Source organism: Panthera tigris, chromosome E3, assembly GCF_018350195.1.
Source record: "Panthera tigris isolate Pti1 chromosome E3, P.tigris_Pti1_mat1.1, whole genome shotgun sequence".
NCBI lineage: Eukaryota > Metazoa > Chordata > Mammalia > Carnivora > Felidae > Panthera > Panthera tigris.
The window spans coordinates 4,861,415-4,885,348 of record NC_056675.1 but is presented as its reverse complement, the minus strand read 5'-3'; the positions used below and the strand labels follow the sequence as shown (position 1 = coordinate 4,885,348).

Here is a 23,934-nt window from a genome sequence, read left to right as displayed (position 1 = left end):
ACCGTAGGGGCACCTGGGTGGCTCAGTCGGTTGAACATCTGTCTCTTGGTTTCAGCTGATACCATGATCTCGTGGTTCATGAGTTCAAGCCCCGAGCTGGCAGTGCACAGAGCCCGCTTGGGATTCATTCATTCATATTCTCTCTCTCGACCTCTGCCCCTCTCCCACTCAGGTTCCTCCCCCCCCCCCCCGCCCCCCCCGCCCCCAAATAAATTAATGAAAAAAAGAAATAGGCAACTGTAAATCAACAAAGTACATGCTTGCTAAATTATTAACAAGATAGTTTACTCCTGTGTATTAATGAGAAATTGACACATTGTAATCTGCTGTGTGATACAAACGCAGCAGGCAAGAAGTTATCCAAAGACCATGGATAGTGAACACTGATAAGCGTGAAAGGCCAAGTATTGCGACTTCGAGATTTCAGTGCAGAATAACAACAAAGACAACCCCAAACAAGGCAAAGTAATAGCGACCGGTCCCCAGAGGTATTTCAGCAAAGGGCAGAGCACCCCTGGCAAGAACGTTGTATTAAGGATTCAAGCCCAGAGGTGGAACTGGACTAGATAACATCTTATGCTTTTGTCAGTTTTGTGTTATTATGACTTTGGGTCTGGAAATAATATTGGGAAATGGTTTCAGAGGCTCGGCTCTGGAAATTACCAAACTACTGAGAAGCCACTTCCAATATCTCGTGTTTTTGTATTCCTTTCCCCTCAAGAATGTGTTTTTAAAAAATTACAGTGGTGCTGTTTTATTCCCTGCTCAGACCGGTTGGGAACAGACCTCAGGAGCCCAATTCCAGTTCCCATGGGTTCCACACTTGGAAAGACGAGAGGGTACATATTTCCCGAGCCTGAGCCTGAGCCTGACTGCTCCTCATGCATGGAACTCGGCCACAACCGGCTCGGGAACGGCAGCCAGGCTATTATGTTCCATCTTTCCTCTGGCGGACAAAAGATGCCCTGCGTTTCCAGGCCGAGCGCCGTAATCATGCAAGGGCTGCTCCCCGGCTCCAGGAAGCGGAACCGGAGGTCACGGCCTTTGGTCGGCAACGACGTTCCGGAGGCTCCCAGGACCAGGCCTAGGCGCCGCACGCGACGGGCGCCGGTGCCACGGGACCCACCTGGGTGCCCCCGGGCCTGGCCGACCCGCTCCGGCCTCAGTGAGCCCTGCGTGAAATGAGTAGAGCGGCAGCACCCAGGTCCTCGGCGGTGGGGAGGCCCCGATGCGGGAACGTGGGGCCCGAGTCGGCGCGCACAAACCCGGCGACACGGACGCTACTCCGGGACCCGCTCCCTGCGCACCCCGGCCGGCCGGCCGGCCGCCAGCCCGCACAGCCCGCCGCCCTTACCACACCACTCGCAGGGACAGCTCGAAGAACCCCGGGAAGACCAGGTCGTCACTGGCGATGGCCCAGCGCCGACCGAAGAGCACCATCCCGGGCATGGCGGAGGCCCCGCTGCCCGGCCTCGGGCCAGCCTGCCGCGCGCCGGCGGCCACTCGAAGCCCCGCGCCCTCCGGGAACCAACGCCAAACTGACTGCGACTCCGCGCAGGCGCACGCTAGGGCCTGGTCCGGCGCACGCGCACTGAGCCCCCTCGCAGCAGCGAGACGCTCCGCGCCTGCGCAGATACGCTGACCCGGAGGACTCTGGTTGGCTTGATAGCTGTTTTTGCACGGGAGTGAAGTCCGTTCTGACAATATTCCCATTTTGTAGGTAAGGACTCTTCAGGCCCGGAGAAATTGCCCTCCCCACCGAGATCCACGGCTGTTAATGGCGGATCTGAGGCTCATCCCAGGTCTGTGGGCTTCGAGGCGTGTGACCATCGATGCTCCCTGCGGTCAGGAGTGCCGCGTTAGGACGCCTCTGAGTTCCGAGTCTGAAACCACCTGGCGGCTCGGGGCTGGGGCGTGGGGGTGATAGCCTGATCCGCGCCCCTTCCCCGCGAGCAGGCGGTCGCCTAGTGGCGTGGTTTCTGAGCACTTAGCACCTCCACTCTCCTCCACCCTCGTCCCAGCCCCCTTTGCCTTATGCCTGGTCCGATCTCATTGTGCCCCCTCATTCTGCTGTTACTCCCCTCGCCCCCGCCAAGGTATTTCCCCTGAATACACTTTGTGCGTAACATTGACTCCAACCCCCCACCCCCACTCCGGAAAGGTTTTTCCCTGGTAGTCACACATCAAGTCTGTCAGTGCGTGATTGTATGTCTCCCTGGGTTTGGGTTACCATTCTCTCTCTCCGTCACCCCGCTGCCTGCCGCCTTCCCCAACCCCCAACCCCCAAATACAGCAAGTTCATTGTCGCCCCAGGGCTTTTACATTTTCTGTGTCCTCTGCCAGGGCTGCTCCTCCCCAGGCAGTTCCATGTCTCTCTCTCAGTTCATTCAGGCCTCAGCTCCAGTGTCCGGGTCTCAAAGACGCCTTCTCTGGCCACCTTATCTAAACAGTTGTACACCCACCTGTTTCCATTCCCTTACCCTACTTTAGTTTTTCTCGTAATAATTACTCGGTGACACTGCACCATGTTTGTTATACCTCTCCCACCTTAGGGTGTAAATTGCATGAGCAATTTACCCTGTCCATCTTGTTGACTGCTGTGCACGTGATAGAGCACATTTCAGGCACTTACTAAATAGTTGATGAATGAATAAATAAATTCATTAAATGTCAAGATTTTCTAAGTCTGAAGTTCCTTCTAAAGGGCAAAATTTCAGGGTTAAATATAAAATTGAAATTGTATTGATGGTTGTGGAAATCATGCAGAGATTGTAAATGGGGATGTTACAAGGTTTCTATAGAAAAGAGAACTATTCATTATAAAATAAGCACTTGAGTACTTGGTGTGGCCAGTGACTTAATCAGAGAGGTCAGGGAGGACTTCCCTGAAAAAGATACTAAAACGAGATTGGAGGAAGAGTAGGAAAAGAGGGTGATTCTGAAGTTAGAGAGGCCTGTGTCTATGATCCGAATATTCTCAAATGTAATACTTCCCTTTTGAAAACAGGATTTGTAAGGCTTAGGAGTAAGAAAATTCTTCTATATAAACTTTTGTTAGTAAAGATAAGCTGTCAACTTAATGTTAAGAACAATAACAACCCACAAAACTATCATTTCAAAGAGGTAGTGTGCATATTAAAAAACGGCTCATTTGGTTGAGCATCCGACTTTGGCTCAGATCATGATCTCACAGTCCGTGAGTTTGAGCCCCGCATCAGGCTCTGTGCTGACAGCTCGGAGCCTGGAACCTGCTTCGGATTCTGTGTCTCCCTCTCTCTCTGCCCCTCCCCCGCTCATTCTCTCTCTCTCTCTCTCCCAAAAATAAAAAAAATTAAAAAATAAAAATAAAAAACGTATTTTGAATAGTTCTAATCTCTGCAAGTATGTCCTGCTATTTCCGTATAACATTCCATTGGTTGAATTAGAGCTATTTTATTTTTTAAAGTTTATTTTGAGAGAGACAGAAAGCACGAGCAGAAGAGGGGCAGAGAGAGAGGGGGAGAGAGAGAATCCCAAGTAGGTTCCATGTGGTCAGTGCACAGAGTCTGCTGCGGGGCTCTAATTCACAAACTGAGATCATGACTTGAGCCAAAGTCAGACACTTCACTTACTGAGCCACCCAGGTGCCCCAAATTAGAGCTATTTAAAAACATTAACTTGGAGAAACAGTGATCTTTACTTTCACTTTTCCAAATCAACTGATTCATTTCTTCCACTATTCCTTTAGGACTTAATTTTCTTTCATATGAGTAAATCCCTGTCCTGAGTAAAATTAATACCCTTGCATTTAGACTCTGTCAGATGGGTGTCGGGCAATGTTAGCTAGGTGATCTTTCAGGAATTTGGACAGTTGTTTTTCTAAGGCCTTCTTGACAGCCCTGAGATCTTCAATTCTCAGAATTTCAAGTAAACTTAAGTGACTTTTTTAGTTTCGGGGCACACCAGTTTCCCTATTACACAACCATTAATTGTCTTAGAACCCTTATTAGAGGAATAAATACATTGTGTATTTCCATTCTGTTTTGGTAATAGAGTCAAGTGTAGTGTAACATTTGCCTTGAGACTTTCACCTTTAAAGTGCTCAAGGCGATCAGAGCGCCTGGGTGACTCAGTTGGTTGAGCATCCAATTGATTCAGGTCATGATCTCACGGGTCGTGAGTTCAAGCCCCGTGTCGGTCTCCGCACTGGCAGCCTGGAGCCTGCTTTGGATTCTGTGTCTCCCGCCCTCTCTGCGCCTTCTCCACTCATGCTCTGTGTCTCTCTCAAAAATAAATATTAAGAAAAAAAAATTTTTTAAATTAAGTGCTTGAGGTGAAACTAGGAGTGGAGACCTGGAATATTCTAATGTTGTAAAAAAGTGTCCCTTTTTAAAAGGTTAGTGCTATATTATGCTGCAACTTTCTTTAAAATCCAATGCTAAGAGGGAATTGTTTCAGAATCAGTAGGAGAAATACCCACAGCACCTACACAAGATGCCGCCACGCTACAAAGGCTAACTCAGAGGGGTGAAGGGAGTGTCCCCTGTACTGAGCAGGGCGCGTTTCTTGCTAATTCCACATTCAGTCACTAGAGGGCGAAGGACACAGGAGAAAAAAAAAAAAGCCCACGTGGAGCCCCAATTCAATCAGCCCTCATCAGATGGCACTCAGGTGGTTTGGGGAAGGTACTTAAGAGTCAAGGTCTGCAGATGCATTGCTCTCCCAACAAGGGCAAAATTGACCAATGTTCTCAAATAGGCCCCAGGAACTCCTGCCAGAAGTGGTTTCCAGCCAGCTTGCAAGGCAGCTGTCCCCAAACTAAGCACAATGGGAGGGGCGCAGGGGGTCACAGAGGTGCTGAGCACTTAATGTGTGTGCCTCAAGTTCTATTTTGAGCTTCACAGACATGGGCTCATTCACACCTCACAAAAATCCTACAGCAAGAGTCTGCAGGTAACAGAGGGAAGAGACTCGTTAATCCAGGGTCACAGAGCTAGAGTGTGAGGAGCTGAGACTCCTACAACAAGGCTGATCCCAAAGCTTGTGATTTTCTTACTCAGGGTTACCACTAACCACTTAGGATTTTTTTTTTTTAAGTTTATTTATTTCGGGGGGGTGGGGGAGAGGGAGAGAATCCCAAATCCCAAGCAGGCTTCACGCGATCAGCACAGAGCCCAACTAGAGGCTCAATCTCACAAACCATAAGATATGACCTGAGCCAAAATCGAGCTGGACGCTTAACCGACTGAGCCACCTAAGCGCCCTTAACCACTTTTTTAAAGTTTATTTATTTATTTTGAGAGAAAGCAAGAGAGCACAGTAGGGGCAGAGAGAGGGAGAGAGAATCCCAAGCAGACTCTGCATCGCCAGCATGGAGCCCGAGCTAGAGCTCGAACCCACTAGCCTCGAGGTCATGACCTGAGCCAAAGTCGGAAGCTTAACCGATTGAGCCGCCCAGGCGCCCCTCACTTGTGATTTCTATTGAAAGGAAATCTTTGCTTGACCTTTCCAGGGAGTCATCCAACCTAGTGGCATCTTGGGAAAAACTGGACTGGATCTTCTCCCAAGGGTTTCCACCTGCAACCTTCCCCTCCCCCCCCCCCCAACCTTTTCTCTACCTACTTACTCCCCTCGTGACCAGACTGCAAGGAAGCAGGACACGTTACTCTGACAGCAGCTAAACTGGACCAGGGAACGGATTTGCGCCTGTAAACAGCCAGCAGCTTTTCACAGACTGATCACTCAGTGGACAAACTGGTTAACTTTGCTGGATTTCTCATGCTTTCACTTTTAAAACAAATTCACACAAATAAAACACCTGGATAAAAAATATAATTACCTGATAACCTTTATTGGAGACGTGAAAGGGACTCTGAAACAGTGCTTTATAAAGCGCATCATACAAGGCCTTCGTTTCCTATGTGTGCGGAGACGTGGCCCCAGTCCCGCACTCCCACTCAGCCACCCTATTTATGAAGATGTCATCCTAGTTGGCCACAAAATGGTGGTCCCATCTTGGCCGGCTTTATTTTTACGTGGGCACAGTGACTAGAGAAGGCGTTGATACTTCCCAAGCCAGGCGGCCTGCTGAGGTCCCAGATCTTGTCGTCTGCACTATGCTCTCCCCCAAGTGGTCCCAGCTCGTGTTTGATTTACATGCACAAAAACAGTGTGAGCCTCCCACCCGCCCCCAGTGTGGGCAGCAAGCAGTCTGCTCCACTTCTGTGGCGGTTTCCCACCCTTCCTCTGTGCTCTCAGAATCTTCCAGGGAGGATGAAAACAAACTAAACCAAGACTAGAACGCTAGAAACATACGGATACACCAAAGCAAAACCATGAGGCATGGAGTGCAGGGAGCAAGATGAGAGAGAAAGACAAGAGGTTAAACTATGCAGTTACACTGCCAGTTCAGAAAGAGGGTAAGAGACACACTAGATAAAAATAAAACCCATCTAGCTCCCTTCTTCCACAAACTATTTTAATACAGCAAGCAAAAATACTACATCCTGTAGTAAGCACTGTTAGTATTCAACACTTCAACATTTTATGGTGCATCACATAAAAACAAAGTCATATGCTTTTGCATAAAATCAAAAAAATGTAGCAGATCAATAAAACAGCAAAATCAGGAGGAAAAACTCCAATTTTTCCTCAAAATACAGATAGTTTTAGATTCATTAGTGGACAGTAAATGTTTATGGCCCTATATTGAGCTTTTGTAGCCAATCAAAAAATGAAAAAAGTCATCCTGACATAGAAGACAATTTGTTCTATGTTTAATAACATGTTTATTTAGGATGGTAACAAGATAAATCATGCAAGAGCTCAGTAAAAACAAAACAAAAACAAAAAAAATCTAAAGAGTATAAGGAATGGCAATTGGTGCTGCCAGTTAAGAAAAAAACGTAAATCGATTTACTACCCGAAAGTGATACGAAAAACCATGTGAATCTGAGCATGGACATGGTTGTAGTAATCTTTTGAAAGTGAAAATAAAGGTGACAGGTGACTGCTTGGGTTCCGTTCCTCAGAGGACATAATCAACGTCCCTCACATCCCACACCTGGGTGGCAAGCGGCCTAGAACCCCCGTCCACCAAGTTCTTCGACATCCTCGGGACAGTCTCACACTGACTCTTCTTAGCAGGAGAAGAGGGCGGGCACCACTGGGGACTCTTAAACCTGACTCCTTCTACGTTCAGAATCTTAAAATTTTGGTAATGAAAACCAGAAGACTTGCAAGCCATCCTTACCGGCCTTACGTGTAGTGTTGTCATGTCCGAGGAACGATGTCCACGTCAGGTGGGAAGAAATTTGAACAGATATACCAAATTCAACATAGTGTCTCAGATTTCAAACAAATATAACTCATCTTTTGGCAAAAAATAAATATAGTGGAATGCAAGTTTGATAGATGGAAGAATATATAATCTACCAACTGTCAAGGGAGTACAATTTCATTGCAGACACAAAGAATCAACAATTTCAAAGAATTAAAAAAAAAAAAAAAAGGTTGCACTTATTCCTCACAAAATCTTCACTTTTGGAACTACCCCAATTGAAACTACACACTGAATTTATTAATACAGCATTAAGTTCCTTTGTGTAAAAAAATCTTTGTACATAGTAATAAAAAAAGATAAGGCAAGATGCATTAAACAGAAACCTTCTGGCTCTTTTCCTCGGGGTTCCTACAGAGCCACTGATGACTATCTGAACAAAAGAGTTAAGTTTCTGATTTTCCGTATCAAGCATCTTGTGCCTTTGCTGTGGTAAGAACTCTGTCCGAGCACCCTGAGGGACAGATGCTGGTGGTGGTCTTTGGCACTTACGCTGGCAGACTGAGCTTCTTTCCCTTGAGTACTAGGATTTTAAAGAGAGGAAGAGAAAACAAAAGGTTACTGCTATTGATAAGCTTACAGTTTCCTTTTTCCCGTTCCCAGAGGCCTGTCACACTCAAGACACTACAGAATAAGGTCCAAGGAGACAAGCTTTTGGCGCCAACAACCACTTGATTTTGGTGTCAATAAACAGAACCCTCTGAGCTATGAATACGTCATGCACACATACACTCGAAATTTCTTCATGTACCTCAATGCCACAGCAAGTGAATTTAAGAAACACACATTCGATTGAAATTGTCACCAAATTCACAGCAGCGTTTTATGACTTTCTCCCCTGATTCAACATATATTAAAATGTAACTGTTACTATGTATAAAAGTCTATGAAATATTGGAGGTTAAAAAACAGAGCAGATCTATGTGCTCTTATATCTAGCCATTAGGAATCATACCGTATAGCTGTTTAGCAAGGGTTCTTAGCCTGGGTCAGTGGCTGCGTTTCAGGGGTTCCTGAATCCCCTAAAACTGTATGCTTACATCTGTGTGCACATGCATAAATATGTCTTCCCCCCCCCCATCAGATTATTGTGACATTTGCATGTCCTATATTCACATAAATGGGACAATGTATATATACAAGGATACCGATTAAGCACTGGATTTTAATAGCAGCTAATGAGTAACAGCCTGAATACCCACGAACAGGGGGCTGAGTAAGTAAATTATGGTAATACACATAATGAAATAGTCTATGGCTACTGAAAACTACGTAGATTTCTATCTACTGACTTGAAAAAATGTAAGTGGGGAAGGAAACCCAGATTACAGAATAGCACGTATATTGTAAAAATCCGCCATCTGTGTATACACATAGACACATCAGGAATCACATTTCCCGAAACATTAACAGCAACTATCTCTGAGTGCTAGGGTTTCAGGTGACTGCTTTCAGAATGATGAAAGCTAATTAAATTTTTTACAGTAAAAACATGCTGTCACAGAAAAACAATAAAGCTCGGAAAAGCAAAAAGGCTGAAAACCTTGATCCAGAATTTTATTGGATGATCGTTAAAATGTTTTTCTGAAACGAGCTGTGCTTTTGGAGCGAGCGCCAGATTAGGAGCGTGCTGGGCCAGGTCGCTCCTGAAAACACGCGGCAGGAGGAACAGGGCGGGGAGCACGTAGGCCGAGGTACCTTTTGTGATGTACAAGTAGAAGAAGTCGCAGTACAGAATGGTCTGGACGACGCCGGCCACCACAGCAATGAGGTCAAAGAAGCCCTCGAAGTAGAAGCGCCAGATCCAGTTGACGAGATAGAGCGCGCGGTAGAGGCCCAGGAAGAACAGGTAGTGGGTGGTGATGGTCTCCGCCTCCCCTGTCTTGCTGATCATGAAGAGCTGGGGAAGGATAGCCACGGATTCCAGGTAGATGGAGAAGGTCCACAAAATCTGTAAGAGAAACCACAAGCTTCGGTCAGTACCCACCGTGAGCTCACGGGAAATACTCTTGCTTTATCGTGGAGCAGCTCAAACAGCAGTCTGGGCATCTGAGCACAAACAGAGTAGCTTAGCAGGTGATAAATCACAGAAACTTTAGCTACATTTAAGAGGCACGACACTCCCAATGACAGGCTGGGTAACTGGACGCCTCGGCCGGTGTGAATTTTCATGACCTCGTCTCTCCAACATCTCCTTCCCTGTACAATTTTCTGTGAATCTACAGACACGTTTCTCCCGGATAAGCCTGACCCACTGCGAATCTAGGCTCCCGAATGAACGCTGCTCTCTGCCGGGGCGCACGACGCTGACAGCCGGGGCCACCCTTTTCCCACTGCTGGTCTGCCTCACCAGCTGGTCTCCTTCCCAGAGGATCTCAAGATTCTCACCATCTTTCTTATTCTTTAGGCTTTCTCGGTGTGGCTAAATCAAAGGGGCAAGTAATGGGAATTGTAATTATGCAAACTCTCTGTCCCACACGGCACTTTATTCATGCCGACGACAGAAGGCCTCGCGGGGAGCCCTGAGTGTCTGAATCCATGAGCGGCAGTTTCCCCAAGACACGAAGGGAAGGGCGAGGCACCTAGGAGCAGGCACGGCTCTGTGCAGCGCAGGGCGCCATGCCAACCACTCCCCCTAAACGCCAGAGCGCAGCAAGGCTGCCGAGGGGATTCGCACATGGTATCCATGCACAACACCCTTACGTGAAGAGGAAACAAAAGCTGGGTCAGAGTGGAGAGAAGATCACGTTCTTCCAGCACTCGGATAGGCAAGGCACTGCGCTCACTACTGCAGACGCCTACTTTATGTTCTAGGGGAGAATCTGGCAATAATCCATCAGCAGACACCCAAATACCTGGGGGCTTTATTCCCGTCTGTTGACTTATTTACACCAAATAGTATATGCTGCCCCAGAAGCTTGCCAAACAGAAGACACAAGCGAAACAGAACCGTCCCACGTTATCTGCAAACACAGCTATTTCCCTGGGGAAGGAGATATGCCCACTAACTAGCCCCCTGACTCACCTCAAGAGGAGAGAAATCATGATTGACTAGAAAGGAGAGACCTCCCACGGGGACCACCAGGAACTCCACTCGGAAGGTATCGTGGTTTCCGTCATAGGTCGCCTTGAATTTCATGTAGATCAGGTACACCGTGGCGTAGGAGCAGGCGATATAGATGAGCTAAGAACGAGAAAAGCACCAGGTCACGGATACTTCACGGCGGTTCCAACTCCCTTGGCTTCCTTCTACATCATTCGTATGCTCAGAAAGGCAAGATTTACTTCTTTAGCTTTTTTATTTTGATGCTTAAAGACAATAAACTTCATTTTTTGGGGGTGTATACTTCTGAGTCATATAACCACCACCACGATCAAGACACAGAGTAGTTCTATCTTGTGACCCCCCAAAACCCCCTCATGCCGCGCCTTTGGAGTCAAGCCCTCCCCCCTCAGGCCCAACCTCTGGCGATAACTGATCTGTTCTTTCTTTCTTTTTTTTATAACTGATCTATTCTTGGTTTCCACAGTTTTTGCCTTTTCCAGAATGCCACATAAATGGAATCGTATGGTATGTCTCCGCTTCTTTCACGCAGCTAATGCATTCTTGATCCAACCATGCCGCCGCGTGTAGTAACCACGGCTCTCTTCTGCTGCCCAGGAGCGGCTCACTGCGTGCGTGTTACCACAGTCTGTCCGTCCATGCACGAGTTACAGGACAGGTGGGTCGTGTCCAGCTTGATGGACGGGAGATACAGTTGCTAGGGACATGTACGTACAGGCATCTGTATGAAACTAAGTTTTCATTACTCTTGGGTAAATACCTAGGAATGGGATTGCTGATCTTATGTTAAAAGTATACATTTAACTTTGTAAGAAACCGCCAAAGCGTGTATTTTTAATCTCACTTCAAACTATTAGCAGCTTAAGAAAAAAAAACGAACACAAAGTTCACTCAATGCAGTTCAAAACGAGCACACGCCCCCTCCGCTAGTGCTTGTGTAAAGATAAGATACCATGTAACTCACATTTGACTTTACAATGACCATTTTTGCTGACAGTGTGTTACTTTAACACAGAAAAGTCAGATCATTTCTATGAAATTTTGTCTGGTAACATAACAAAAGCAAAACCAAAAGCTGCCTGCGCAAGGGAGCTCCCATAGAGGTACAGCTGTTCAAAGGCTTACAACCCAGTTATGTTCTTCCACGTTCAAAAGGCCAAACACCATATATTCATCCAACCCAAAGGAAAAGTCTGCTATTTTGAAATTATAGCAATTTTCGGGATGTGGAACTTTAGGCCCAAGAACCAGGGCAGGTTTAGCTTATGGATAGGAACGACTGGGGTATCAGCTACACTGCCTGGGACTCCTTATCCCTGGGAAAACCACCTGGTGAAACCTAATGAGGAAACATCTGGGCAAAGGACTTAACAGGAAAAGGAGAGCAATCATCAAACCCTGTCATATGCTTAACAACGAAACAAAGACACTAAACTGTCCCCAGCACCTCATCATGAAATTATATTTGCAAATAGCCAACAAGGTATTAAAATTGGTCATACCCATATACCAAACTACCAAAAAAAAAAAAAAAAAATCAAGGAAGATTAATATCTCACTTATATTGTGAGGAGTTCTCTCCACATACAAATATGTGTGTGTGTGTGTATATGAATAAAATAACATATCATCTACATGTATCAACAAAATATATATACATTTATACACAGAGTCCCCTCCAGCAGAACATCCAACCAAGTCATGTCAAGGTCCCTCCTCAGCACCCGGCCTTCCGCCAGCCAAGATCATGTCCGCAAAGGCTTCGGTGGCCACCAGGGAAAGCAGCTGTTGTCTCCTCTCACCAATGCTTGGCTTTTAAAGTGAAAGCAATGAGGGGCGCCCGGGCAGCTCAGTCGGTTAAGCGTCGGATTCCTGATTTCGCCTCAGGTCATGATCTCACGGTCATGGGATCGAGCCCTGCATCAGGCTCCATGCTGACAGCTCAAAGCCTGCTTAGGATTCTCTCTCCCCCCCTCCCTCTCTCTGCCCCACTCCTGTGCTCTCTCTCAAAATAAATATAAATAAAGTCAAAGCCATGAGAACATAAAACTTGGCCCTCACATCTCTGATTTTCAGGACATGCCTGGAAACTAGAATCAAACAAGAAGGAGCCCTCTAAAGCTACGTATCCTGAGGAGAATGGAGGAAAATTCTTGCTCACACGCTTCTAATACCTGCAGCTTTAACTTGCCTGGACGACAGGCAGGGACCTAGCCATTTTAAGTAAGCAAACTATTTCCTGATGACGAGGCTCCCATCACCTAGTAATGAAGAATGGAATGATTACAGGTAACTCAAATTTGCTTTTTAGTAAAGACCTCAGGTCCAAATACATTCTTTGTCTCCCCTACGTGTGTTTACAAAAAATGCTTTTCAAGTGCCACAACAGGCTTCAGCTTAAACGCTACTTCCTCGGGTGTGCCGACAAGCGCCGACAACAGGGCCCCGCACACAGGTGCTCAGTAAGCTACGCAGAACGAATGAGGGAAGAAATGAGACTCCTCCTGCACAAGGTGAGAGCCCCATACTTCTCCTTCCCAGTACCCATCCCAAACTGCGGTCATTCATTTGGTGCTGGGATGATCGGTCTACCCTTCCCAACCAGACAGTAGGCCTTCCTTCTTAGCTTCTGCCCTGTCCTCAGCGCTAGGGGAGGGCCAGTGCTGTGGGTGTTCAGGAAGTGTAAGTTTCACGGCTGTGTGGAACTGAGGCCTCTGCAAGTGAAACACGTGCACCCCCAAAGGTCCACAAACATTCTGCATTTTAATTTTTTTTTTTTTAATGTTTATTTATTTTTGAGACAGAGAGACAGAGCATGAACAGGGGAGGGTCAGAGAGAGAGGGGGAGACACAGAATCTGAAGCAGGATTCAGGCTATGAGCCGTCAGCACAGAGCCCGACGCGGGGCTCGAACTCACGGACCATGAGATCATGACCTGAGCCTAAGTCGGACGTTTAACCGACTGAGCCACCCAGGCGCCCCAACATTCTGCATTTTAATAACTACACATTTTTTTTTCATGTGGATAACGACACTAACGCCATGGATACTAATGCTTAGGACAAGGTAAAAGGTTTTAAGAACACACTAAGTAAATGATGGTACGGATGTTATTTAGGCATGGCAAAAGCAATAAAGATGGCCCATAAAGTTTATAAAACATGGATTTAACAGGAAAAAAAAAAGGAGAAGCCTGCACATAATCCCTCGCGCAACAGCAAAACAGGCACTGCAGCGAGGAGCGCTGGTGGCTTTCATTTCTAGTTCTGAACCAACCTGCTGGGTTTCCCAGGGAGTCTGTAATTTCCCACTGCTTGAAAACATAATAGTCACCCCTCTTTCTCACAGGTTATCAAGAGCTTTAGAAGTTTATCATACTCAAGGAATTTAAGATTAAAAAATCTCTAAGTGCAAAGCACTTCAATTAAATAGATTCTGCTTTGAAACAGAAAATATGCTTGATGATAACACTATTCCCACTTCTACGTACAAGGTGGTCTGAAAGTGCTTACGTTGAGAACAGCATGTTTAGACATCCCTCTAGAAGACGTTTAAGCACGCCACTGGCCCAAACTTCATAGCTTCCATCAGCCTGTGAACCATGGATAAAATGCATTCTGTTGGCTGTCATACCATACCTTCATAGATGTATTATATAATGAAATAAATGAAGTAAAAAGATCCAGGTAACGAGTTGTGAAGACCAGTGCAAAGAGAAGCTGGCTTTTTCCAGAAATACCTGAAGAAACAAAAGGAGAGTGTTAGCAAAGTGTCTGTGAGAGGAGCTGGCAGTTTCCTGTGGAGAACACTGCAGAAAGGGCACTCGTGGGGAGTGGGCACCAGGGTCAGTGGCTCACGTCTGGGAGGACTCCGTAAACGAGAGCTGCTGTACTTTTCCTTTCACTTAACATTCTTTTTGTTTTCTTTCCCAGTTAACATTTTTGAACACGCTCCTCCGGGGAGGTTCTAACCACTGTGCAGTCTTATCATGCCAGGTAACTACGAAAGTGCCTTAATTATGCCAGCACCAATATACCAGGATGTGTACTGTTCAAATGAACATTGTATTTCTCAAAGACTTCAGATAGGAATAATTTCCCTAATTCCGCTGTTAGTGTTGTAACTGGTCTGCTACCTTTAGCATCTTTCTTTCCACTTTAAAACAATGTATCTCATGGTGACAAATCCTTCAGGGGATGGTGTTGGAATCTAACCCGATTAAGCAGATGAGGAACCCAGTTAGGTGCACTGCTTCAGGTAACAGTCTGAGCAGTAACCCCCGGGGGCAGTGGAAGGGCCTCCCAAGGTGGCTTACTTTGCGAGGGCAGCATTTCTTGGACATGTTAACATTTAAAAAAATTCCACCTCTTAGATCCGTCATACAACCATAAAAATGTTGCTGTGGATGCCGGATGCAACGACAGAAGGGTGGGAACCTGCCACTACAGCCAGTCCTCAAAAGCAGCACTTTAAAAAAAGTTTGGGGTCACCTGACTTTGGCTCAGGTCATGATCTCACAGTTTGTGAATTTGAGACCCGCATCAGGCTCTGTCCTGACAGCTCGGAGCCTGGAGCCTGGTTCAGATTCTGTGTCTCCCTCTCTCTCTCTCTGCCCCTCCCCTGCTCACATTCTGTCTCTCTCAAAAATAATAAATAAATAAAAATAAATAAATAAAATCTTTGAATCTGTTTCCACCTCCAACAACCAGGCCACCTCCAGAGTGCTCTTGCGGCACGTGGAGACTCAGCTGGGGGAAGTACCGAAGGTCACATAGCATGTGCACTAAGCTTTTCTGACATCTGTATGTGGCCAGGTATTTATGTGACAAAGGATGTGAACTATGGGTTTCAGATGAAGATTGAGCGAATTCATGAAGAAAACTGAATCTTTCCAGGTCAGAACCCACCCACCCTCCTCTACGTTGCAAACTTCACCCCATTAGACATTGTTTTAAAAAAATTTTTTAAGGTTTATTCATTTTTCAGAGACAGAGAGACAGAGCATGAGCGGGGGAGGGGCAGAGAGAGAGACACACACAGAATCCGAAGCAGGCTCTAGGCTCTGAGCTGTCAGCATAGAGCCCAACGCGGGGCCCAAACTCACGGACGGAGAGATCATGACTTGAGCCGAAGTCGAATGCCCAACTGACTGAGCCACCCAGGCGTCCCACCCCATTAGACATTTAAGTAAGCACGTATTTAGTGGAAATGTCGCTGCACGTAATTATCGGCAATACTCCTATGGATGTGAAAATCACATTGTTTTTATTTTTTTAAATATTTTTAAATTTATTTTTGAGAGAGAGAAAGAGGGAGACAGAGAACCCAAAGTAGTCTCCCCACTGTCAGTGCAGAGCCCAACACGGGGCTCAAACTTATGAACCATGAGATCATGCCTGAGCAGAAGTTGGATGCTTAACCGACTGAGCCACCCAGGTGCCCCCAAATCACATTGTTTTTAAATGATATTTTATGAAACACTTTTGCCCATTGTTGAAACTCAAAGCCTGGATACAAGAATGTTACTTACTACCTGTGAACATTTGTAGTTTGAGTCTATTTACAAAACACCCAAACAGAAACTGAAGAAAAAGTTGACTCTCTTCCTTCTAGATCAATAGTAACCAATTTCAAGGGTCAAAGGTGGAGATGCAGACATTCTGCTCCTTTTAGTCTTCCCCAGTAATGGGGAGCTTCTTTTTCTTATCAAAGATCAATGTTCCAAAGGAGAATAATGAAGCTGTCATTCACAAAGAGACATGGGACAGAGAGAAGAGAAGGGCGGGGAAAGGAAAGGGAACATGCAGTTCCCATTTGAGATCCGTTGAGGCTTTGAGAGAGAAATTCCCAGTTCACTTCCTATATGGTTCTCTCCAACATTTTAAATAAAAAATTATAGGGTACATACAGGCAAGTTTATTATAAAGGATTTATTCTAACGGAATTTTGGAAGCCAGATACATTTGAGATTTTGTCCCCATTTTCAGCATTCCGATAGCAAAAATCCAGGACTCTCATATCGTTTCTACCACTCCCTTTTGAGACCCAATTCACATATCACTTCCCCTGGCAAGCTGTCTTTGAAGACACCTCCCTTGGTGCTGTTTATTCATTCAGCAAGTACATAATGGGAACCCCTTCCCAGCAGCTGCTGCCCTAGCTCCTATTAACGGTCTTATAAAATACACTGTGATTATCTGGTTGCCCGTCTTCCCTCTTTCCCCACAGACACGGAGATCTCCAAAGGTTGGGGTCATGTCTTTTCTGTTTTGTATTCTCTGTGCTCAGCAATGGGCTTGACACACAGCAGGGCTAAGAAAATACCTGCTGAATGAATGAACAAATGGTCAAAAAAAACAAAACAAAACAAAAAAAAACCTCGGTTTATTTTCATGTCATGGGGTAAATTCTCATTTTGGAATAACACTTGCAAAGCGTTTCCAAGTCATACCATCTCTATGACTGTAAATAGGCAATGTTCTTTGGGCTCTGCCCTAATTTACTGCCAACCAGAGGGTAGGAGAGCCCCCTGCGCAGGAGAGAAGAGAGACAGGCGGCGTGTGGCCTGCAGCTTGTCTCGTGGTGCAGAATCCACGCAGGAACTGCTGTGCTGGAAACCTGAATGTACTTGTGCACTTCTATCCCATTCGTCCTGGTCTGGGGTCCTCATTAACAAGCTGCAGCTTTCCCTTTAAAACAGAAAAACAGTCCTGTCTTCACAAGATGGCAGGGATCCCAGCTGAAGACAGAGGGGGCAGGGGCAGGAATCTCCTTGTGGGCGGGGACCTCTTGCAAAGCCTGAGGGGCTCCCTCAGTCACTTTCTCCCTGTTTTGAGACCAAAGCATGTGAATACTAGCAGGTCAAGCTCTCAATACTCACTCTAAATGTTTCTGAAACAGCCATCCCAATACCAAATGCACCAAATATCCGTATTAAGGAGTAGAACTTGTTATGTTGAAATCAGTCGTTAAACCTAACACCATTTCTGTCTTTTCCCATTGGGCCAAGTTAAGTTTCATAAAATCCTACGACTATATACTACAGTGTACATTACTTTAAATTGTGCTGCAGGTTAAAAGTTGACTCTCTTATATTCCCACTGGTTTATAGAACAGAACCCTCAGCCAAACAGAAAAGCTTCCCAAGAATTATTTCTGTCCTGGTAACAGCTGAGCTGCGACCAAGCCCCACAGGTCAAAGCACCAGGACAGTTTGCAGGGCAGCATTCAACAAGGGCCCCTGGCACCCCACTCTGGACCCACTGTCTCTAAAGAAGTCGATCCTCTCCTATCTCCTAAAGGCCATGAACCTTCCCTGGAACAGCAGGCTAATAGTCAGGAAATGATGCATAACACAACTCTTGTGACTTAGGGAAAAAGAGGCTCTGGAGCCAAATGGACTCTGTTCAAACTCAACCCCTGAACACACAGGATAAGCCTGGGCCCATTACCTACATCGCCCCCCCCACCTCACTTTCTGCATCTGTCAAATGGGGACAAATCTTAACAACTCGATGGGACTGTTGGAGAAAAAGTGTTTTATATTATACCTGCCACACTGCAAATGCTTGATAAATGACAGCTCTTACTACGTACTGTTTTGTCGTTTTTCTCGTTTTCAAAGAAATACATGCTATTTAATTAAAAATTTCAACTGGGTTAAAATATATGTAATAAAAAGCAAAAGGACCTTTTAACATCCCTCCCACCTCTACTTTAAATGCAACTTTCCAGGCTTTTTAAAAGCCCCTTTCTATACATGTGCTTGTATACGTACCTGCATATATGTTTGCCCCTTAATATGGGTCCATACAATCTTTTGCTCTGCAACTTTTTTAAAGGTTTTTTTTTTTTTTTTTTTTAAGATTTTATTTTTATGTAATCTCCACATACAACGTGGGGCTTCAATTTACAATCCTGAGATAAAGAGTCACATGCTCCTCCAACTAAGCCAGCCAGGGGTTCCTACAATTTGCTTTTTTAACTTAACATCTCAGATTTACCTTCTGGGTTTTTTTCTATACTTTACTTTTTTTTTTTTTTTTTTTAAATTAAGCTCTTATCTTCCCCTGTTAATACTTCTAGCTCATTCTTGTTAGTGGCTGCATAATGTTCCATAGTGTGAATGTGCCAACATTTGAGCAACCACTCCATTAACGGACATTTGGGTTGTTGATGATTTTTGTTCTTATGAGTACTGCACAAACATCTTTTTTATCTAAAAAACAGTGTTTTGTACATACTTAGGTACAAGGAACATCTTCACACCTATAGTTTGTGCACATAGGTTTCTGTAGTTCAGCTTCTTAAGAACTGCTGGGATAAAATATACAAACGTCAACTTTAAGTTTTGCTGATTTCCCCTAGGAAGGCTATGCCAATTTTCATACTCAAGAACACCAGATGAGAATGCCCTTCTGCACCTTTGCATATATTAGATGTTTTGAACGTCTTTTCCCACCCAGCAGGCAAATGATGGTATGCATTGCTGTTTTACTGTCCAAGTTTCTATTAGTGAGGCTGGGCATTCTTTCATGATTAACGGGCCTTCTGTTATTCTTCTGTGAACTGCCAACTTTGCCTATTTTTCTATCTGTTTTTTTTTTTTTTTTTTTTTTTTGTAGGAATGTTTAGGGGCGCCTGGGTGGCGCAGTCAGTTGGGCGTCCGACTTCAGCCAGGTCACGATCTCGCGGTCCGTGAGTTCGAGCCCCGCGTCAGGCTCTGGGCTGATGGCTCAGAGCCTGGAGCCTGTTTCCGATTCTGTGTCTCCCTCTCTCTCTGCCCCTCCCCCGTTCATGCTCTGTCTCTCTCGGTCCCAAAAATAAATAAACGTTGAAAAAAAATATATATATATATATGTATTTGTAGGAATGTTTCATTATGTATATTAACTTTTTGTCACTTAGATATATTGCAGATTATTTCTCTCAGTTTACTGTCTTTTAACTTTGATGATATTCTGAATCAGTAAATTAATTTGGGAAGATGAATCATCTTGCTTCGTTATCAGCCTGCCTGGTCCTATCCAGGACCACAGTATGAACATACACTCAGGTCATCTTCTGTGTCCACCAGGAAAGTTTCATATTTTTCTTCACATAGGTCTTACATACTCCTTGCCAGGAAGTCAAGGGTCCTTTCTCTGGGATCCTTCTAGCCATTTCACACCTATTGGATTTACTGTCTACATGGTTTATTTTTATTTTTAATGTTTATTTATTTATTTAGAGAAACACAGAGCAAGAGAGCGTGCAAGAGAGAGAGCAGGGAAGGGGCAGAGAGAGGAGGAGACAGAGAATCCCAAGCAGGCTCCAGGCCATCAGTGCAGAGCCCGACTCAGGGCTTGATCTCATGAATGGTGAGATCATGACCTGAGCCAAGATCAAGAGTCAGATTCTTAACCGACTGAACCACCCACGCACCCTTAATGTCTACACAGTTTAATATTTAATACCCTTTATTTTTATCTTTTTATATGTGTCTCATTTCAACTCCATTGCAACTTTCTCGACAGCAGAGACTTTGATAGCTGCTCTGAATTGTGTCCCCAGTGCCTTGCAATCAGTGGGTGGTCAACAGATGTTTGAGAGCAATGATTAGCCAACAGACTGGCACTCAAAAGAAGAGAGGTGACAGCTGCTACAAAGAGGGAGCTAGGCATGTAATACAAAAGCTTCGTGAAGTACACCATGACCACAATAAAAGATGAGATTCTGTACTTCAAAATTATAAGCTATCCAATCATGAGAAATGCAGGGACACTGTATGTTCCTGTCATGTTAGTATGATAAAAGTCTATAAGACAACCTACATAACCACAGCTAACAACAATCAAAGCAGTAGATGCGGGGGAGGGGAGAGACTAGGAGAGGGTTGCTGGGAGTCATGGATCTGAGAAGGACCCCACTAGTAATTTAAGCACAACAGATAGAGCGCTATTAATAACTATCAGCCAGCCTACAGGAAAATGTTGCTAGGAAGTTCTTCATCTACAATCCAAGGCTTGTTCTCCCAAGGCTATCCAGGTCAGCGTTTAGGACACGGATAGTGATAACTTCAACATACTGTGGATCCGGTTGCAACGAAGGTTCAAGCATATGAGAAAAGTCACATTTCATTCGGGCACCCCTGTATAATGACAATGGCAGACAAAGGCACAGGAGACTGCCAATTCAACACAGCTATGCTGAGATCAGCTCTCCTGTCCCTACTTTAAAACAGGCCCTTTAAGGTGCTCATTCTCAAATTAGATGCTCAGGAAAACAGAATCTCCAGCTTCCTCACTAACCCATCTCAGCCCTTACTCTAAGGGAAAAAGCCCCATGGTTCTGGCTACAGGCATGTTCAGAACAGGTGCCAAAATCCTAAAAGTGAACCCCAATACCAGTATTTTCAAAGCGAGAAACACAACCTGAATGTACATGTCTCTTATTCCAGTTATTTGAGAAACTCCTATCAAATTCTTACTCGTTCAAAAGCCTCTAAACAACTTTCATAATTTAGAATGGAAAAACAAAGCAGCTAGTCAAATTTAGCATTTAACTCTGAATAAATCATCTTGGTGATTCTGGTTTTTAAAAGGCCAGGAATCTCATGTATAAGAACTAAAATGATCCTAAGTCCAACAAAGAGAAGCTTAATAATACCCTATAACTAGAGCATTAAATTGTAGGAATACTTGACAAACACCCGTGAACTTAACTATTTATCTTCTTTATTATTTTGGCAGAAATATTTTCAGTTTTCCTAAATGCTCCTAAATTTCCCAAATGAAAATAGTGAATATTTAAAAATGAACAAAATAGCAAACCCTCTCACTTTCTCTATATAACTCAAGGTTTCCTTAAGAATTCTATACCTGGGGGCCTGGGTGGCTCATTCGGTTAAGTGTCTGACTCTTGATTTCAGCTCAGGTCATGATCTCACGGTTCGTGAGTTCGAGCCCCACAGCTGGCTCTGTGCTGACAGTGTGGAGCCTGCTTGGGATTCTCTCCCTTTCTCTCTCTGCCCCTCCCCTGCTCACACTCTCCCTCTCAAAAAATAAACATTAAAAAAAAAAAAAAATTCTACACCTGGAGGTGCAGTAGCTTCTCCCCAACATCTTAGTTTAGATACATATTTAAGAGACAACATGCTTCCGCACTTAAGGACTTGACAGAGAACGGGTTTCTGAGAAATACGTGAAAGATGAAGGGACTCATACAAAAATTTTGGAGCAAAAATCAAGATTAAAAGTAGTATTTTCAGACTGAGGGGTGGATGAAATGGGTACAGGTGACTGAAAGGTACAAACTTCCAGTTATAAAATGAGACCTGGGGATGAAGGTATAGCACAATGACTACAGTCAACAACACTGTATTGTATATTTGAAAGTTCACAGGAGAGTAGACCTTAAAAGTTCTGATCACGAGAAAAAAAATGGTTATGTGTGGTGACGGATGTTAATTAACTAAGCTTGTTGTGACCATTTCACAATATATACATACATCAAATCGCTATGTTGACACCCAAAACTAGTACAATGTTCTGTGTCAACCATATTTCACTAAAGCAGGAGAAAAAAATTCCCTGAACGCAACAAAAACATGACCTAAACTACCGGTCTGCATCAAACGTTTGAACTAACATTACTTAGGCCAAAATGGACATTGATTCAAAAGCCTTCACTGTGAGCTACGCTGCTTGTGTTTCAATCCTGGCTCGGCCACCAATTTCCTCATCTCCCTGAAGACTCACTTCCCTCCTCCACAGAACGGGGACAACAGCACTTGGCTCTAGGATTAAAGACTAGGTGGGATAAGCTAGATCAAGCAGTTAGCGTCCTACCTAACGCACAGCAAGTGCTTCGGTGCCAGCTATCACAACTGCTGCAACTACTTTGCTTTAACTGGAAATCATACAGCTGAACCTCTCAGAACAGGTACGAAACGCGAGATCACCTCCAGGCCAGACAACACCGGTTTCGGTACATGGACTTTGTAATATCCATTTTGATCGCTCAAAGGTCTCTTTTGCTTTTGCTTACTTCCTCCATCTCGGGTATGTTCTGGGGAGATAGGTGGCTCCTGAAGACAGCAAAGATGCGGGGTGTTACTCTAGATGGGGCAATTTCAGAAATCAATCAGGTAAACGGGATCTCTGCCACCCAGGTCCTTTAGGACTCCCCGTCTCTTACGGCCTCTGCAAACATTTAGCTCTTGCACTCAACTTATTTCACTGAGGCCATGGCATCAAAAACACGTTTAAAGGCCACACTGCATTTTAAGACATCCTTGAAAACTTCGCCGCTCTTACGCTTCCAGGGTTAATGCGATGTAAAACTTCACAGCTATGATCTGGGAAAGATTTGTCTCGCTGCCTCCCGGCAATGCATGCATGAAATGTGTACTCCAGAGGAGGGAGTCGCCAGCTCACTGGTGACGTGGAGTGAGAATTACAGGAGACCACATGAGACCTCGGCGGTACCCGGCGCCGCAGGCTTAAGAGAACCCGTTATTAGATGGAGGCACTCGGAGTTCGACAAACTAGTTCGTTTCTCAAAGCAGCACTGACGGTCCCCAAGAAATTCACTTACGAGACCTCCTCACACCCCCCTCCCGTGGCGGGCGTGATCCTGGACCCCAGAGCTGGGGTGAAGCCCACGGCACTCTAGGGACAGGCCTGACTCGACACCCTAACCTAAAGGCCAGTCGTCGAAGGGGCAAGGGTGGGGAGCGGGGTGACCTCCCCGCGCCCGCTCCACCTCCCGGGCTGGCCTGGCTGCCACGTCAGGCCGAGCGGGCCGCGGGCCTGCCCATCCTCCTCCCTCCCGTCCCATTGATTCGCGGGCTCCCCGCACCTCCGGCCCCTCCCGCCCCCTCCTCCCCCCTCCCCGGCGCGGTGCTGCACCCATTAAAGTCGCGGGCGGGGGGTGGGGGCGCGCCAGCCGGACTCCCCCGGCCCCCGCCCCATCCAAACTTTTCCGACAGAATGGGGCCCAGCGCAGTCCGGCTGGCTCCTCCTCCGCCCCGACGGCTCAAGTTCGGGAGTCGACCCCGCGCCGCGCGGGGCCCAGCACGGCGACACCCCGCCCGGCCTGAACGCCACGCAATGTTCCCTCCCGCCCCGGGTCCGGGCGCCCGCCGGGCCGGTCGAGGGGGGTGTGTCGGGCGCCGCAGGCCCGCGAGCCGCGGGGCGGCCGAGGTCGGCGGGTCCTCAGAGCGACCCGGCCTGGCGCCCGAGCCTCTCCGGGACGTCGCCCGCCGCTCACCGGCGCAGGAGCGCGTCTTCCAGATCTTCAGCAGCAGGATGACAATGGCCGCCAGGTGGGACAGGTCCCCGGTCAGCCGGAAGATGTTCATGGCGGCGGCGGTCGGCGCGGCGGCCCCGGGGCTCGGCGGCTCAGGCGGCAGCGACGGCCCCTGAGAGGAAGCGGCGAAGATGGCGAGAGCGGGCGCGACGTGGCCAGGGACGTGGCCAAACTGCCGGCGCGCGCGGGGCAGTCTGGGAGGGCGGGCCGCAGCCAGGCCCCGCCCCGGACCCGCCCCTTAAAGGAGACGCGTCCAAGCTC

The 23,934-nt window shown here is 46.2% G+C and overlaps 2 protein-coding genes across 3 annotated transcripts in view; both read right to left on the bottom strand.

Moving 5' to 3' along the window:
• The window catches only part of DAGLB (diacylglycerol lipase beta), a 37,793-nt gene extending 36,266 nt beyond the window's left edge, over positions 1-1,527 (bottom strand). For both annotated transcript variants that reach the window (XM_042971922.1, XM_042971923.1), the window contains exon 1: positions 1,355-1,527. In XM_042971922.1, the coding sequence (XP_042827856.1) occupies positions 1,355-1,449 (95 nt within the window). In that variant the 5' untranslated portion in view covers positions 1,450-1,527. The remainder of the gene's footprint in view (positions 1-1,354) is intronic.
• A 4,282-nt stretch (positions 1,528-5,809) lies between these two features.
• On the bottom strand, positions 5,810-23,819 carry KDELR2 (KDEL endoplasmic reticulum protein retention receptor 2). Its single transcript, XM_042971332.1, has 5 exons — positions 23,635-23,819; positions 14,022-14,122; positions 10,344-10,502; positions 9,017-9,269; positions 5,810-7,841 (listed from the first exon to the last, which is right to left on the bottom strand). The coding sequence occupies exons 1-5, from the start codon at positions 23,723-23,725 to the stop codon at positions 7,807-7,809; spliced, it is 639 nt and encodes a 212-aa protein (XP_042827266.1). The 5' UTR covers positions 23,726-23,819; the 3' UTR covers positions 5,810-7,806.
• Positions 23,820-23,934: the final 115 nt, after the last annotated feature.